Source organism: Parasteatoda tepidariorum, chromosome 9 (genome assembly GCF_043381705.1).
Source record: "Parasteatoda tepidariorum isolate YZ-2023 chromosome 9, CAS_Ptep_4.0, whole genome shotgun sequence".
NCBI lineage: Eukaryota > Metazoa > Arthropoda > Arachnida > Araneae > Theridiidae > Parasteatoda > Parasteatoda tepidariorum.
Window position 1 is genome coordinate 67867073 of NC_092212.1, and position 17917 is coordinate 67884989.

The 17917-nt window shown below is 27.5% G+C and overlaps 1 protein-coding gene across 3 annotated transcripts in view; it reads right to left on the minus strand.

Annotated features, from left to right (window-relative positions):
• LOC107437956 (semaphorin-5A) overlaps nt 1-17917 on the minus strand; it is a 276806-nt gene that overhangs the window by 23982 nt on the left and 234907 nt on the right. For all 3 annotated transcript variants that reach the window (XM_071185935.1, XM_016050106.4, XM_043039560.2), the window contains 2 exons: nt 7762-8092; nt 37-136 (listed from right to left, as the gene is read on the minus strand). In XM_071185935.1, the coding sequence (XP_071042036.1) occupies nt 37-136; nt 7762-7885 (224 nt within the window). In that variant the 5' untranslated portion in view covers nt 7886-8092. The remainder of the gene's footprint in view (nt 1-36; nt 137-7761; nt 8093-17917) is intronic.

Below are 17917 nucleotides of genomic sequence, written 5' to 3' on the forward strand. Positions count from 1 at the left end.
TTTAAAGGTGAAAAATCAAGAGGGAATAAAACTTACCTTGCACCTACAATGAGTTGAAACCTTTGAATATCAAAGAGTAATTGACCAAATGATCTAACATTTGTTTGACTAAAAACCTCAACAGAAGACTTAATATCTAAATAGAAAATAAAATTTATTCAGAAATTATATTAATGACATACAAATAAAAATAAAAACAAGTATAAAAATTTGTCAATGTCAGTTAAAATATGTAATACTTATTCACAATAAAATATAAGCATGCATAAATAATGATATTATAAACCAATTGAAATTAAATAGATAAAAGAAATTAGGCTTTAATTGTATAATTCTTTTTCTTTAAAGTATTGATTTTGAAGTTAACAAACATGCTTCAAGAAAAATATTATCAACTTCAGTTCTTACGTACTGTCCAAAAAAATTCATCCTGCCCCAAAAAACATTTTGTGCTTAGCTAACACATTTTTCATAGTAAGCTAAAATAAAAGTGCATGTAAAATTATTTTGTTTTACAATCATTGAGGAGAAAACGACTTGTTTACAATTTATGGTAAGGAAGGTAGAAAAACTAGCTGTAGTGCTGCCATCTACAAGGAAAAATATAAATACAGATAAGATGTATAAATATCTTGGCCACCATACTAAATATATTATCCTGACTTTGAATGCCAAGATAAATATTATGTGAATATTTGAAAAAGAATTAGTGATGTGATCGTTTTTGAGGCAAAATAGTTAGCTGAATAATAATTGCAAAGTACACAAAAATTTTTTTAATTGGCGAAGGGGGGGAATAAAATTCTAGTAAATTTCTAAAATGAATTAATTTGGAAAAAAATTATTTTGAAATTAAAACGTTTTTTTTTTTTTTTTTTTTTTTTTTTTTTTTTTTTTTTTTTTTTTTNTTTTTTTTTTTTTTTTTTTTTTTGCAGATGAATAGACACCGTTATAATTTAATAGCATTAAATAAAAATAATAAATATGATCGCTTGATTATAAAAAATATCCATATATTCTCCCAGAATAATATAAGCACTTTTTTTTTTTTTTTTTTGTAAATTTATAACTGTTTATAAAATAATCTCAATTTATTTTATGAATTGATTGTTAATTGAAAGAATTTATAAGAAAACTAACCAAAAATTAACTTAATTAACATTCCGTGAAATTTTGCTTCCAAATTTGACGCAAGATCATAAGATAACTTTTTATGATTTCTTCTAAGACTATTTTTAAAAGAAATCGTGAAAATTAAAATTCTTTTCACAGTCAACATTATGTGCTCTGAAAATAATATTATTTTGTCTACAAAAAATTTTTGAATTTCAAAATTTAAATACGAATTTTTTTTTTATCAATCTTATTAAATTTAAATTTCAAAATAAATCATTTTCATAAAATCAATCATAGATAATGTATAACAACGTAACACTTTATAACACTCCTTCAACAAAATTTTTTATTTTTTATTAATATTTTTAAAAATCAAACATTTAGTTGTACAATTAAATATATGTCAATAAAGAAATTAATTGTTTCCGCCAAATAGAGAAAAAAATTATCGAGGCAAAATAGAAATAGAAACAAGACAAACATGATAATAAAAAATCTTTTTTAGAGGATTTTTATAATAGCTTTGATAATTTCATATGCCACCTTGCTGGATCATCACGACTAATTTTTGGTAAAAAAAATTTTAAACACTAACTGATAACAGAATTTTCTTTAAATATAATTTTCATACTTTTTTTATTATTTTTTTAATAATTTAGGTAAAAATAAATAATAATTATATTTAGCATTTTAATAATTCTTGGTTTACAAAACATACAGCATCAAACAAAATTTTTTTAATTTGCACTTAATTAGAACTAAGAGAAATAGTAATTCATCAATGCAATTTCTTTAATTCACAATATAAATTATTGATAAATTTTTAAATTTGAACGGAAAAAAAATTCTTTTTTTAAACTCCTTTACTCTGGATTTTATATTTCAGAACAAATATAATTCCAGATAATCTAACAGAACTTTTTATAGTAACCACTAGACTATTTTCTGAAAATTTAAAAATACAAAAATATATTTTTACTTATAATTACAGCAATCAGAAAAAATATATACATAAAAGGGTCATTAGTGCCCCCATCTGCGCCAAAGAAGCCAATTATTATAGAATTGCAAGTATTTCTGCCTAATTTTTTTATAAAGTAATTGCGTATTTCCCATTATACCTAAATATACAAGTATAATAGTTATAACAAGTATAATAATACTTGTATAATAGTTAATTTAATGGAACGTAAACAACCATCTGCGCTGTGTGTTGCGAGGACTGGTCTAATTTTGAAATAATATTGTTTTTACAGAAAATAAGCTTTTTTGGTGATTTTTCTGATAACAAATAAAGTAATTTAAAAAAATAAATTCCACAGTTGTTCTCTCAGACAATACATTTAACGAAAAGTAATGTTTACTTTGTATGTGAAATAAATAGGTCATGCATAAAACGAAATAAAAAACCTTATTAGGGTTAATACTTAATCAACAACGTCACCATTCTGAAAATAACATTTGTAATCATTTATTATTCTCACAATTAACTGGCCAATTTATTCTGATAAAAACTACAATGAAGCTCAATTAATTTAAAATTTAAAGAGTCTTAATTTATAGAGTTTATATTTATTTTTTATTTTTTTTTATTCATTATTATTAATATTTATATATTTATTTATTTTGAAAATTCGTTGTTTGAGAAAATTTAGCGCAACTGGTGAATTTTTAAAATTTATAATTTTAAAAATTCACAAAAAAAATTGCTTTTTTAGAGGAAACTTATTACTTGTCAATACGTTTAGAACGTTTTAAAAGACGGTTTGCGAAAAGAAAAATCACCAGGAGACACTTTTCACATTTAAAAATTCGATCCTAGAAAAAAAAATTATTTATATTTTTGCACAATTTTAAAGAAATTAATTAGAAAAACAGTGCTACCGTTTCATAATATCATGTACAAAACTGATGGACCATTTGAAAGGTTTGGGAAAATACATATAGTGAGGAGTTCAACGTTTTTTCCTAAGATGGCATTTTGCACCAAACTGTTCCTTGCTATTGCTTCCAGATATGTACTTTATACGAAGCCTCCTATCACACTTATATGGGAATAGGTACTTTCAACAACAAACGATGGAAAAAATTTAAAAAGAGGCTTGTCGTTGCCTTTTCTATAAACGAAAAAATATATATATATTCTTTAGAACTAAACAAGACATGTTTAAATTTTATAATGAAAGCTAGAAGGGGAAAAAATACTTGTTACATACTTTTCTAAAACAAAAAAGTGGAAAGTCAATTTTGTCATGTTTGAATATAATATTTACATTAGAGTTTAAATAATTCATAGAAATATTCATTACGATTTTTCTTCCCTTTTTTCAAAATAAAAAATTAAACACATTTAATGGTGGCATTTTATTACGAAAGGGAAATAAAAAAATTTTAAAAAATTACTTAAGAGACTTACTTAAAAGAAAAATTACTTTCACCTAATTTTTTCAGAGCGATTTTATCGGATTTCCCTGATTTTCATAAACAGTGGCAAAAATTGTACTGCTCATTTTTTATAGTTAAGCCTTATTCACCTACAGAAAATATATTACAAAACACGCTATTTGAGTTATAAAAAAAAATATTTTTCTAAAAAAAAAAATTATTACAAGACCAATTTATTTATTTTTGAGGGGGAAAAAATTGAACTTCACGGCATCATTTATTTTCTCTGACTTTTAGGTTATTTTAATTAAATTCCTCAACCCCCTCCCTCTTTTTTTTTCAAAATTGATTTTAAAAAAATTCTATTCTGTGACCATCCTTTCTTTTCCTTTTTAAAAAAAATCTTCGTTCTGCACTTTTAATTTATTTAATAACGATCCCAGATTTTTAATTGAAAGCAGATTTTGTCAATCAAACATTTAATTAAATTTGAACAAGTCAGGTAGCCAAATTATTCAACAAAAAATAAGAACCTTTTAAGCACCTTTCAAGCACTTTAAAAAAAAAAAAAAAACATAATTTGACAGGGTTGGAAAGTTTTTGACAATTGACGGTTTGATCTTGTTTTAACCGTCATGTCAAAAAAAAATAAATTAAATTAAATAAACCTTTTGGCATCGTTTTGAAATTTTGAATCATGTAAAACGAATGGAGTTTTCATATGCTACGGACTGACGATACGCCGAAATAGATAGAGGTTGAAATAATTGTGAAAGCGTTGAATAGAACAATGTGAACCGTGTCTTTTTGCATAATTCGAAGCGAAAACCACCATGGTAAAGGAAAAATCTCATATTGAAAAAGGGAAAATTAAGCAATTTTTAAAAACACCCAATGAAAAAAGCACCTTTAAGGCTTTTAAAAGACGAAAATCAAAAATAAGCACCTTTAAGCACTTTTTAAAAACGCTACGCACCCTGACAAGTTTAAATAACAAAGATAAAAAAAATGCTCTCTATTTGAAGAGTTAAAATTACCTATTTAAAAAGTTTAAAGGGTAAATTAACATTATACTTAAACATTATTTACAATTTAAAAAAAAAAAAAAAAAAAAAAAAAAACACTTGAACAACACTACACAGAGGCATCTTGTAAAGGAAAGCAATATCTTTTTCATTTACAAAAAAAGAATAAATAAGTTAATAAATAAAAACCTTTATTCCAAAACAAGTTTTGTAAATAATGCTATATAAAATGTGAGTACGCAGACACAAGGCCACCGCCATAGTCCTTACAAAACGGTAGTTAGTCATATTGGGTACTAAAAAGAGGACGAAAAGAGATTTAAAGTGAGACGTTAAACTGACTTGGCGTCACGGTTTGTCAAGAAAGATAAAGACAACCAGCCAAAAGACAACTTTAATTTCCGGTATTCCTAAATCAAAAGCAATTTTGAAAGGGAAAAAAAAGAAGTATTATTAATGTCACCACAAATCACAGCGGCGGTGCTTTTTTTTTTTTTTTTTTATTTTCCTCTCTAAAAATGAAATAGAATTGAACTGAATTTATAGAAACAAGACAAATCTAAAGCTACTAAGAAAAAATATCGAAAAAAATTTGTAAAAAAAAAAAAAAAATTTTTTTTCTTCAAAATTTTACAACAGGAAATATGTAGAATTAACAATCAAAAAAAATTTCATAATTTTGAACGAAATACGAAATTTTTTTCAGAATTTTGTTATAGGAAATGTCTATAGATTTAGCAATGAAAATCTCAGATAACTTATGCTAATGCAGGTGTTTCAAAGTTAGTCGTGTGCCCAATTTTCGACAGAAAATATATCTAACGAAAATATGTCCAAGATCTAACGTTTTTGCCGAGTGGAAGGCTAAAAACAGGTCTCAGGCATGGAAAGAGGGGTACAATATTTATTTAATAATTACAAGAGAGAGAACAATCATCAAAGTGACACAAAATGGATGTGCTCCTCAATGAAAGTTAGGGAAAATCTTGCAAAGTAAATCCGTAAAATGTCTCGTTTTAGGGAATAAGGGAAATCTCAGTAATTGTAATTGGTCTATTAAACAGGTCGCGGGGTTCTCTCAGTTTGGAAAGGGAAAAATTTTGAAATGCTAATTAATGCATTCTTGAAATAAAAATAGATTAAAAGACGGGATGTGAATATTAAAGTGTGAGAAAGAGCGTTTCGTTTTGAATAATAAATTAAGAAAAAGATTTACAGACAAGGAATAACATAAAAAGATTAGTTGAAGCTTTTTATGCTACATATATACACACACCTTCTGCTAAGTACTAGCAAAATTAATAATCAAATAAATTCTTTAGCTTGTTTTTAACTTAAACTTAAGTTGATTTTTATTCTTCTATACACCCATGTACCCACCTCACACTACGTAAATAACCCCCATGGTTTATTCAATTAACCATATTAATGGATCCAAAGTTTGATATAATATCAAGAGACGAAACTTCCCAAAACATTTTTTCATAATTTTACAATAGAAGTAATTTTTAAAAAAAAAAATTTTTTTAAATACTGAAAATGGTTCAAATTAGCAATTAGCAACCCTAAATAAAAAATCATGCAGGTTTTTTAAACTTTTTACAATTGACTGATCTAAAATCGGTCAAAATTTTAAAATAAAAAAGGATAAGTGCGAAAATGAACAATATTTCCCCCCATAATTTTACAACAAAAAAGTCTCGAGATACAAATATCAGTTTTTCATCATAACTTATTAAAGAAAAAAAACTTTTTCGTAGTTTTTCAAGAAAAAACTATTTATATTAGCTTGATGAATTCTGAAGAAATTATTAAATTTCTTCATAATTTTACAACAAGAAATGTCTAAAGTTAGCAACGAAAAGCCCAGAACCGACAAGTCTTGAAATACTTGCACGCAAGTTGACCTAAATGTTTTCAAAATGCGACAAATAACTGAATTACATTTAAAATTTATAATTAACTGCAGAAATATAAATTTAACAGTTAGTGCTGTTTACACGTTTTAACAAATGATTTGAATCAGAAAAAAAAAACATCTAGAAAAATAAACATTAAAGTTTAAAACCAATTTAAAGTTTTTATATCATTGAATGGCGCCGCTTTTGGGACAGGTTCTAATGCTATTTTTGCAATGCAATAAGTGAGAAAATATATTTTTAAATAAATTTAAATGGAGGAAATAGATGCATAAAAGCTTGGTATATAAATATTTTCATTCCCTCAATCTTAATTAAAGCTGTAATTTATTTATTTTTAATATTTAGTCCGAATGTCGCAACAGATAAGAATGATAGTTTTATAAATTACAAGTTTTAAAGTTTTAAGTAGGACTCAGTAACGAAGTCATTTGGCCGATTTCACACTTTTAAACTTTTTAAAACCTAAAGAACCATCAAATGCAGGTTATCTGTAACATTTTAAGATTTTCAAATCCATCACTTTTCATGAACTATTCCAAGAATTTTTCAAGACTTAATGAAGTTACTCTATTTTCCCCGTCAAAAAACACAACAATGAATTTAAAAAAGCATTATAATAACATTAATTGAAATGATAGGTATAACCGAAACTGTTATACTATGCATCTTCATATTTATAGATTTTAAATTTAAAAAATAGACTAAAAAGAAAGAGTTAAAGCAATAAAATAGTTGGAAAAAAAAAGCACATTTTTCTTCTTATTATTTTTCTGCAGAATTATTTTCTAAAGATACTTCTCTTGTTCATCCGACAGGAAAGAAATATTAGTGATTTTTCTGTTCTCATTTCGGAATTTAAAATAAATTCGCCAATGACTGCCTTGCTTTAGCTAGAATTTTCAATTGATAAAATAAATAAGAAATAAATAAAAAAAATTCTGAAATCACAGAAATTAAAAAGATAATTCGCACTTGAAATGATGTTCTTTCTTTCATTTTTTGAAAGAACAGCATGATTTTTAAAGAACATGATAAAAATATTTTAGTAAAATATGATTGTGAGTGGAGATTTTGTTACAAATTCAGACATTCAGAAATTTGGGGGGGGGGGAATTCCATTTTAAAAATTAGATTTTTCGGCCACCTAAATCCATGACTTTCCATGATTTTTTTTTTTTTAAATAGTTAAAAGCATGACATTTCATGACAAATTTTGTTCAATACCGAAATCCATGACTCTCCATGATTTCTCATGACTTTCAAGGTGCACATACTAAACAAAAAGAAAGTTTACAAAAATTATAATTACATACCTTCTCTAGTTATCAATTTTGAGTCTGCAAACCCGGCAGATAGGTGAATTGAACACAGGAACCACAGAACACAATAATATCCCCATACACATGGAGAATATAAAGTCCTTAATTTCAGCTTCATGGCTGTCAATTTAAAAAGAAGTATATATCACAGTTTAATCATCTAATGGACGCCATGGTTAATTTCAAAGCACAGCTCAATTGTCCGCACGTTGAAATTTTCTTCGAATTCATGGCGACGACTTCGATCCGATCTGGACCTGCTGATAAACTTCGATGATCTTGAATTGTTGTCACTGTGTATTCTTAGACGCTGATAACATGTTTCCTGTAAATAAAAATGAAACTTCAGTTGACCGCTATTTTGAACTGAACATTTTCAATAAATGAAATCATTTACCTTAGCTAAATTAAGAATTATAAGGATATGGAAGGGTACAATTTACTGTAGTGAAGGATATATTTATCTTGAAAAAAAAGATTACAACGTTGCTTTGATAAAACGTTTCGGTGAGTAATTCGCATTCTTGATTCGATTAGTTTCGAATTTAAGCTAATTGTATTCTGTGCATAATTATAAAACAAAAATATTTCATCTAATTTCAACACTATTTATAATTATGAGTGTTCAATTAGTTAAAGGTACGACAGAAAATTTCTATTGAATTTAGAAACGTGTAATGGATTCCATTACATGTTTCTAAATCTAATAGAATTTTCTATCACATGCTTTAAGTTTCACTTCCTTATAAACACTGACTTTCTCTTATTTTGGTGCAAAATTATAGATTATAACGCAGTTGCTTTCTACCACAAGACTACACAATGTTTTAAATTCTTTGTATTAGTAGACTGTGCGTAGTATAAAATTTTCAGTAAAATCCAGATCTCATTGGTTGAGCAACTAATAATATTCAAAATTTGTTTTTCAACTCCTTAAGTATTACGTCATAAATTGTTACTATTTAACTCGTAATTTGCAACAGTTTTACGTAATGAAATTTTTGTTAAAATAATGAAAACGAAGTCTTTTTTTTCAAATACAGCGAAATTCGCCATTTCCCCCCCGTCATTTATACATGAAGTGTTCAACCAACGAGATCTTGAAGAGTACTTTTCCCTGCGAGTACTTTGAATGGTACTTTTCAAGGGAAAATTTCTCAAACAAGTCTGTGGCTTATAATAAATAGAAAAATATTTTGCCACCAGCAGCAACAAATAGAACTTTTAGAACGCCTAGCAACAAATAGAACTTTTTTGATAAAATTTTTCATGAGCACCCCGTAAAAACTGACTTTATTATAATTAAACGCAATTTAAGCAATATGAGAAAGTGTTTATAAGTTTAAAATATTGAAAGGCATTCTATTAGAAAATTAAAACCATCAGAGGGATTTTTTTTCTTTCCTTTTGACTTCGATTTATTGGAATAAAACAAAATAGCGGCATGTCAAATTTTTATTTAATTTTTACTTATTTTATTTTAAACTATTTAGATACACTTTGACATAATTTAATAAGTTTAAATAAACGTAAATTAAGTAAACACAAACAGATAATTTTCGCACTGTGGATGATAATTTTTGGATCCCTGCGGCAAAAAATTTTCGGGCTGTCTGCGACATACCTCTCTAGTGGTAATATCTTTCTGCAAGATACTTTTAAAAATAACAAATATACATGTTACTAATTTAAAGTAACATAAGCGTTAACTTCAAATAAATAAATCGGATCAAAAAAAATAATTTGCTTAACTGAATACGTAATTTTTTATTTTTTTTATTCTAATATTATGGGCAATATTCTTACATTTTCTAGGAAGATAACATACTAATTGTTTCTTTTTCGAATTTTGTAATTCATCATCTCATTAAAAAAAATTTAAAAAAATCATGAAATCCGTAGCAGTAACTACCGGAGAAAAAAAAGAGATCGACGTCGATGTTAGACTCTTTAAAAGGGGTTACTAAATGCGTGTTTTCATTTCGAGATTCAGTTGTTGTAATAAATAATATCGTATTAAAAAATATCGGATTTTAAAAGCGGTAATAACTGCATGAAAAAATAGAACGAAAATTTATACAGAAAAGAAAACTAAATTTTTTTACTTCATAATACTTTATTTTTTCATTATTCTCAAATGATAATAGAAAAATCATAAGTTTTCTCCACTCCGATGCACGAGAAAGGCATCTTTTAAATATAATTCTGCAGAAAAGATAAAATCTTTTCTTCGAAATTTCTGCAGGAAAGAAAAGCTAATTTTTTTACTTCCCAAAGGAAAATTCTTTCTGCAAGAACTCGGTAACGTTCTGCGACAATGTCCCCACGATTTTTCGATTTGGATATTTTAATTTCAACTCCCAAAGAAGAATTTCTCTCAAACAGCCATTAAGCTCAAAATAAAATCAGCGAATTACATTTATCGATGCTAAAAAGCAATCAAAAAATTATTATCCCAATCAGAGCACTACAATCCAATTATCCAATACCTTCGCCAAATGATACATCTGACGAAATTATCAATACCGCGAAGAAAGCAATCTACCAAAACGCATTCCCCGTTTAATGGAAACTATCAATATGCTGCACTACAGGCCAGGTAAAAAAACAAAAACAGCATACCTGATAAAAAATAAAAAAAAAGACCAAGGTCAACTTGGGAGGTCTATGTCTAGAACAGGCTGCGGGGCCTCCTGATGTTTATCCTGTGCTCTTCCCTTAGTTTTTAAGACTCAGCTGTGAACATTTGACTTAAATATCCACCATGGGCTGTAGCCTATTGGAAATTAGTTGTTTGCATGAAATGGGAAAAACAAAAACTTATATTGATGACTCAATTTATTGCAAAACGCTGTTATTTTACGGTTCATTTAACTTGAGTAGTAGAAGCAATCTGTTCAAAATTAATTATAGCGTGTCTATTTTTAAAAACAGCTATTTGAACTCGATGTGATGTTTATGTACAATACAGCAATTTTAATGTCTGAAAAAAATTAAATAATCACTATTTAATGATATTATAATAAAAAATATAGTTTAAAAAAATATTTTTAATATGTTTGAGTAAAAAATTATGATTGATCTTTTTTTTATTTTTTTATTTAGCAAATAAAAAACACAAAGAAGAGTACAAATACAACAACAACCTGTTCGTCTGCCCAAGTAATGAGAAAAAAAACGAACGTTTTTCTATATTAAAAAACTGTAAAGGGCGTCGCCGCTGTTTTGGGTGTTTAACTTAACGTTACATTTTGTTTTGGTGAGCAAAAACTAAGACTTAGAAACCTGAAGAAGTGTGCCGAAAACTGATGAGATTACGATGAAATAATAAAATTTCATTCGATAGAAATTAGATTCAATAATAACATTCATAATAATTCGTTTTAAAATTAAGACTTAGAAACCTGAAGAAGTGTGCCGAAAACTGATGCGATTAAGATGAAATAATAAAATTTCATTCGATAAAAATTCGTTTCGATAATAACATTCATTGTAATTCGTGTTAGATTTAAGACTTAGAAACTAAGACTGAGAAACTTGCAGAAGTGTGAAGAAAAATGATGAGATTGCGATGAAATAATAAAATTTCATTCGATAAAAATTCCTTTCCATAATAACATTCATAATAATTCGTGTTAGATTTAAGACTTAGAAACCTGAAGAAGTGCGCAGAAAACTGATGAGATTACGACGAAATAAAAAAAATTTCATTTGATAGAAATTCGTTTCGATAATAATTTGTTTGAGAATTATTAATTATAGGAAAAAATAACACACGGGTGGGAGGAATGCAACGACATAGTTGATATTTGGTATTCTGAACGGGACTTGCAGTATGAACTTAAAACAGTTGTTTTTCTACAATCCAATTTGTTCGAAAATGGCATTTTTTTTCTTCTTCTCCCTTCTTTCGCTTTACGATACATTTTGCGTTTCTGTACAAAATGTACAAGAGTTAGAAGTTAAAGATTATGGAAACGTGCAGAAAAAAGTACAGGGTGTAAGGCGATATTGAACAAAAATAAGATTTGATAATTAGTTCAGGAATTATTAACTGTTAAAGTTGCAAAAAAAATGCCGTGTTAGGCTGATTTGCAGCTAGCTGAAATTCAATTACGGAGTTATTAACGTGCTGAAAGAGCATTTTTTATTTGTAAATGTAACACGAATTTTGTTCCGATATTACAATCTGTACGAAAGTTATTGCAAAAGTGCTTTTTTGTAAATTTCTTCCCTTTAAATATGCATTTGTTTATTGTTGTAGAAAATTAATTTTTCCTTCGAGATTTTTATTTCTTTACTTTGTTGAATTTCTGGCCATAGATGGCGCCACTGAAAAACAAGAAACGCACACTCTGCCTAAAATTTTCTCGGTTTCACCAAGCAGGCTTGCCAGAGTGGTAAGTAGCATTGGAAACAACAATAACAACATTTCTTTATTTTATAATTCGCAATCGATTAGATTTCAATCAAAAGTAGCAAAAAAGAACATATCTGCATGTTGCCAGATATGAATCTTAATAATGCAATCTTTAGAAGAAAAAAAAAAGATTAAAATTATACGGCTGAAATAAACTTACAAAGGAAGGAAAAAGTTAACAGAAAAAGTTTAAAAGAGATACTCAGAAAATTCTTTTCTTTAATTTTAAAAATAACTCAAATAAGTTTTTTTCTTTTCTCTTAGATAAAAAAAAATATTACGAACGTCATCTTTATTACATTAACGCACTTTCCATTTTCATAAGAAATTTAAAACAATTATTCACTAGAAAAATGTAACGATTTAATATTTCTCAAAAAGACATTTTGTATGGTCTAAAAGAAGGAAAATTTAAATCTAAATCATTTTTTTTAAAAAATATTACTTATCTGCAATATATACCTTTGCAATGTTTTTCGGAAAACAATAAAATAATCAATAAATAGAGTTTTCCTGTACTTTTCCCACTTCCGTTAACGGAGCTAAAATTGCTAAAAATCCGTAATAGATCGTTTGATTTTTATGAAGTCATTTTTATACAAAATCGTCACAGCTTAAGAATTTTTTTTATAAAGCGAAGCACTATATAAATATTTATTATCAAAGAAAATAGTTTTGATTTCTTCATTCAATTCACACATTGATCATTGCACATACTATTTAATTTTAAAGCAGATTTTTTTTTCAATATATTTCAGTAAATCCATACGCACTGACAATTTTTATTCACCAATATATGGATATTTAAATGAAGTGATTTAGTGCCAAACAAAATGTCTAGTTAGCATAACAAATGTCCATTACGTGAAAAAAATTGAAATGTTTGTATATATCACCTAACAATTATACTTTCGAAACTCAGCACGAAGGCAATCAAATAAATGATTTATTACAAGCATACGCCTAGTTAGGTGATAATCTTATCACTCTTTAAGATTTATAACCTAAAATTAAACACCATTAATGTTAATTAAGACGAGAGCTGATTGGGTAAAAAAAAAAGTCATTCTAACAGGTGCATAACTATTATATATGCAAAAATGCTATCTTACACGTGGATTATTCTTTTTTCTCTGAAAAGAAAGTGTAATTATCTTTCTAGTGTTTATTCGTCATATCAATCTAATAAAATAAAAAATTCTTAATAACAATTATGAAATTTATAATTGAAAGATGGAAATGTAACTAGCTTAAGGTATTAACAGTTTGAAAATTGACATTTCTCTTAATTATTTTACTCACATAAAATAGTTTTATTTCATGTATTTATTTATAATTTATTTATTTATTATTTTAATTATTATTAGCAATTGCTGACTTAAAATGACTTGAAAAAAGCGTTGATATTGAGAAAAATTCTTAGTAATAAAAAGTTCACAGTAATGTTTTTTTTTAAATTTCGTACTTAAATTTAGCTATGTTTTGAACAAACAGCTGAGGTCTAAGTGTGAATTGATTATTTATTTTTATAATGCTAAGTAAGAATGTTTGGATTGTATTTGTAAAATGTATTGATAAAATTTATTAGAAGATTTTTGTTCAAAATCCAACAAGCAATTATATTATTGATCGAGAAAATAATTTAACATTTATGAATTACTACAATTTCTTTTTGAGCTGCGTTTGTCAAGTTAATTATTTTTTATCATTTCGCGCAAATTATTCTGAATCATTTTCGTTCCTCAATCATTTCCGTTTATCAATAAACTTCAAAAATGCTATTCAAATAATTTTTATTTAGTACAGAAAACAGATATAAATGAAAATAATAGTAATAAGTCTATTAATAATAATCTTACAAAATTAAATATTAATTACAATACAAATTTTTATTAGTTGTAAATGAAAATAGTAATTTTTGCAAAAACTGTGTTTACTATTGAAAATCTTTTAATACAAACGAAGTTTTCCATCAACTTTTAGATAGTTTTTTGTCTCGAAAAGCAAGAAAATAAATATAAAAATTTTTTAAAGACTCCAGCCGGTTTTTTTAAACTAGTTTGGTTTAAACCGTGGTTTAAAACCATGGTTTATCAGATTGGTTTAAACCAGCAAACCCTAAATTTACCACTATCTTATTTTTATTTAATGTAGTCTTTAAACTGTTTTAGGAATGGGAATTTAGCATCCCAAAACCTATAAAAAATATTTTGTTCTATTTTATCTTATACATACAATTTTCGTTTCAGATCTTTACTAATTGCTTGTCGTGTGATCATATGTTTCCACACAGAAAAAAAAAAATAAGTAAAATTATTTTATTGCCACTTGATTTGTAAGATAACGACTTAACCAATAAATATATAAATATACAAATAAGACAAATCCTATAAATATATAAATATACAAATAAGACAAAGTCTATAAATATATAAATATACAAATAAGACAAATCCTATAAATATACAAATAAGACAAATCCTATAAATATACAAATAAGACAAATCCTATAAATATATAAATATACAAATAAGACAAATCCTATAAATATATAAATGTACAAAAAACGTTTTTAGTAGACAAGAGGGGGGGGGGGGAGAAGAAAAAAACACGCGTTGTAGATTTAAAATGCGTAGTCAAATCTTTCAACAAAAAATAACTTTTTAAGCACTATATACGTCAACAAAATACAAAATAACATTCAAAGATCATGATAATAAAAAAAATGATAAATTTAAAAATGCAAGATTTTCCGAGGGTGGAAAATAAAGTTTAAAATTGAGAATATCTTGCAAAATGCACATGAGAATGCAATAATCTCACCGAACGCAGAAGTACTTCATCAAACCTGTAAAATGATGGGCGCTTTCATACGTTATCGGGGGTCTGTCTAGGTTTCTCTGAAATGTACCTATTTTGTGAAAATTTCGACATAATTTGTGAAAAATTAAAAATTATATTAAAAAATCAATACAAAAACATGGTAAAAATATAGATTTATCGTTTCTTTAAGGATACAAAAATAAAATTTTAAGAAAAAGTATTTTGTGAAACTACCGTTTTTCCTAAAATTGAATTTGTAAAGGTATTGGTAAACGGTAGTAAATTCACAGACAGACCCCTGGTTATGGATCGAGGGTAAGCTGAAATAGATTGTGGTTGAATGAATTTCGAAAACGTTGAACAGAACAATGTGAAAAGCATAGCTCTTGCTTAATACGTCGCGAAAATTGACACGGTAAAGAAAAAAAAAAGTCTCATTTTCGAAAAGGGAAAATTAAGCACTTTTTAAAAAAACATCCAATGAAAAAAGCACCTTTAAAGGCTTTTAAAAAACGAAAATAAGCACCTTCAAGAACTTATTAAAAACGCTACGCACTGTAAGATTTAGTATAATGTGGTATCTGTTTCAACGATGCCATTCTTCACAATGTATGTAAATACTTAATTATTGATAATTAAATTTAAATAGTATTCATAACACATAGCATTTTATCTTCTTAATAACAACCTGTTATTAGAGTACATGCGCGTTGAAAGATGATCTACAAGTGTTGTCAAATCTCTTTTCATACGAGAATGAACTATGAAGCATTCAAACCTATTACGAGGGGTATATAGTATATATTTTTTTTATATACTTGCCTCGAAAATTTTGAAGACTTAATTATAGAAATAGGTGGATCGGTAGTTAATAAATTACCTGTCTTCATAAGAGGGTGTAAAAGGGATGGAGGAGAGGGAGAAAATTACCTTTTGCCCTCGACCCCTCAAATAAAGGAAAATTTTTCATCATGTCATAATAATTGGGTGCTATTTCCTTTTAAGAATCGGGTGGCAACAACAGCAGAGCCAAAAAGTCAGTCCAGCTTTCAAAATAGTTAGTCGTTGATTGCAGAACCGCAAATTAGAGGATTATAAATCGACTTGACATTACAATTAAAGATTGATTTGCTTTTTTTTCTTCCTTCCTCTAAACAGTCGCTGAACCAAGATCTATCATAGCATTATTTGGTAAATTAAATGAAAAGAAAACAAATGGTCATTACAGTAACTCATGGCGTCGTGCAACTCATGGATGTCGTAGTTTTCCAGTGGCGCCATCTATGGTCGAAAATTCGACTTCTGCCACACCAATTCGTCACATCCGTTTATTGGGCGGACCCATTCATACATCCATTCATTCATTCATCCACAGATCGTAATTTTGACCTGAACCAGAAAACGATCAATCTCCAATTCAGTACCCCCAGAGATTTAATTTGTTATGGGAACATGGAGGACTTCATGACCCTGACAAATTTAACGTGCACCAGTAACCATTTACTGCACGGGGAGTCTTCGGCCGACTGGATTCGAACTCCCGTTCTTACGAACGCAAGTCCAGCACTTTGCCAACCAGGAACTCGTGGATGAAAACTTATATTAAAATAACATAAATTGCATTGGAAAAAAGAACCAAACCATAGAGTTCAATACTAAAAATTCAAAATCCAATGTGACTCATTTTATAATTAAAGGACTCAAAATCATATACAATGAATTATTTGAATGTGCACATGTGTGCGTAATGGCAGATGCATTTCGCAGTTTAGAAAGGTCTTCATAAAAGACTAGATCAGTAATGTCACCACAGTTTAGTAAACTTTAGTTTAACTGAAATAGGCAGGCTCTTGACGAATTTATATTCACTAGTGAATTCAATGCAGATGTGTTACAAAAAACTGTCAGTAGATTAGAAGTTAATCGTCACATTTGAGGTTGAAGTCATGCGATTAACTCATTCACTAAAGAAAGGAATCGTAGCCAATTAACTCTATTCTATGGATTAAGTGGTGTAAAGTACTTAGTTGAATGAATTAACGATAGACCAAATTAGAAGATGCACTCTAATGGTATTCATAGACATTAAGTAAATGATTGATAATAATGTCATTTAAGAAAAATGGTCGATTTTAATTTATAGATGAATTTTACAATTCATTTTTTAGAAAAATTTAGACCAAAAGTTAATCGAGGTGAAATAAAGTTTATAAAACTATTATTGATGAGCTTGAACGTCACCGTTGACTAATTGGCGAGTCGTATTTTTACCGTGTTCGACATATGCTACGTAAAATTGAGGTCGAAAATAAAGGACTGAAAAGGATGTTTTGATCCGATCACGTGAGAGCAATTTTTAAAGTTTAAAATAGTCCTTTCCGGTGAATTTAGCTGAATTAAAATTATTTCATATCATGTAAGCTGTAGGGGAGAGTGGGGTCAATTGTAACAGGGTACGATTGTAACAGAGCAAAAATTACGAGTGTCGGTTTCTAGATTTGGTTCCTAGGTGGCGCACAAGGTGTATTTAATAAATCTACATGTACACCCCTGTTGGCAACCATTTTTATGTACTTTTGAAAGAGTTACATCACAAAAGATACTTTCACGCTACGTAAGTACTTTTTTTGGTATTAAAATATTATATTGTAACAAAGTAGTTTTGTTTAAACAAATAAAAATTATTAACCGAATATGTAAGTGGACACCTTAATTAACATTTCAATAAAAAAAATTAGTTTTGTTGATTAACTAGCATTGTTTTTGCCAAATGAAGCTGAAATGGCGTCTTGGAGACGATTGTAACAAGAAGTAAAGGGACGATTGTAACAGCTGAAAATTAATAATTTTACGTTTACAAATCATTACTTAACTCTTTAAGAACCACCAATAGTTTCCTATATCATT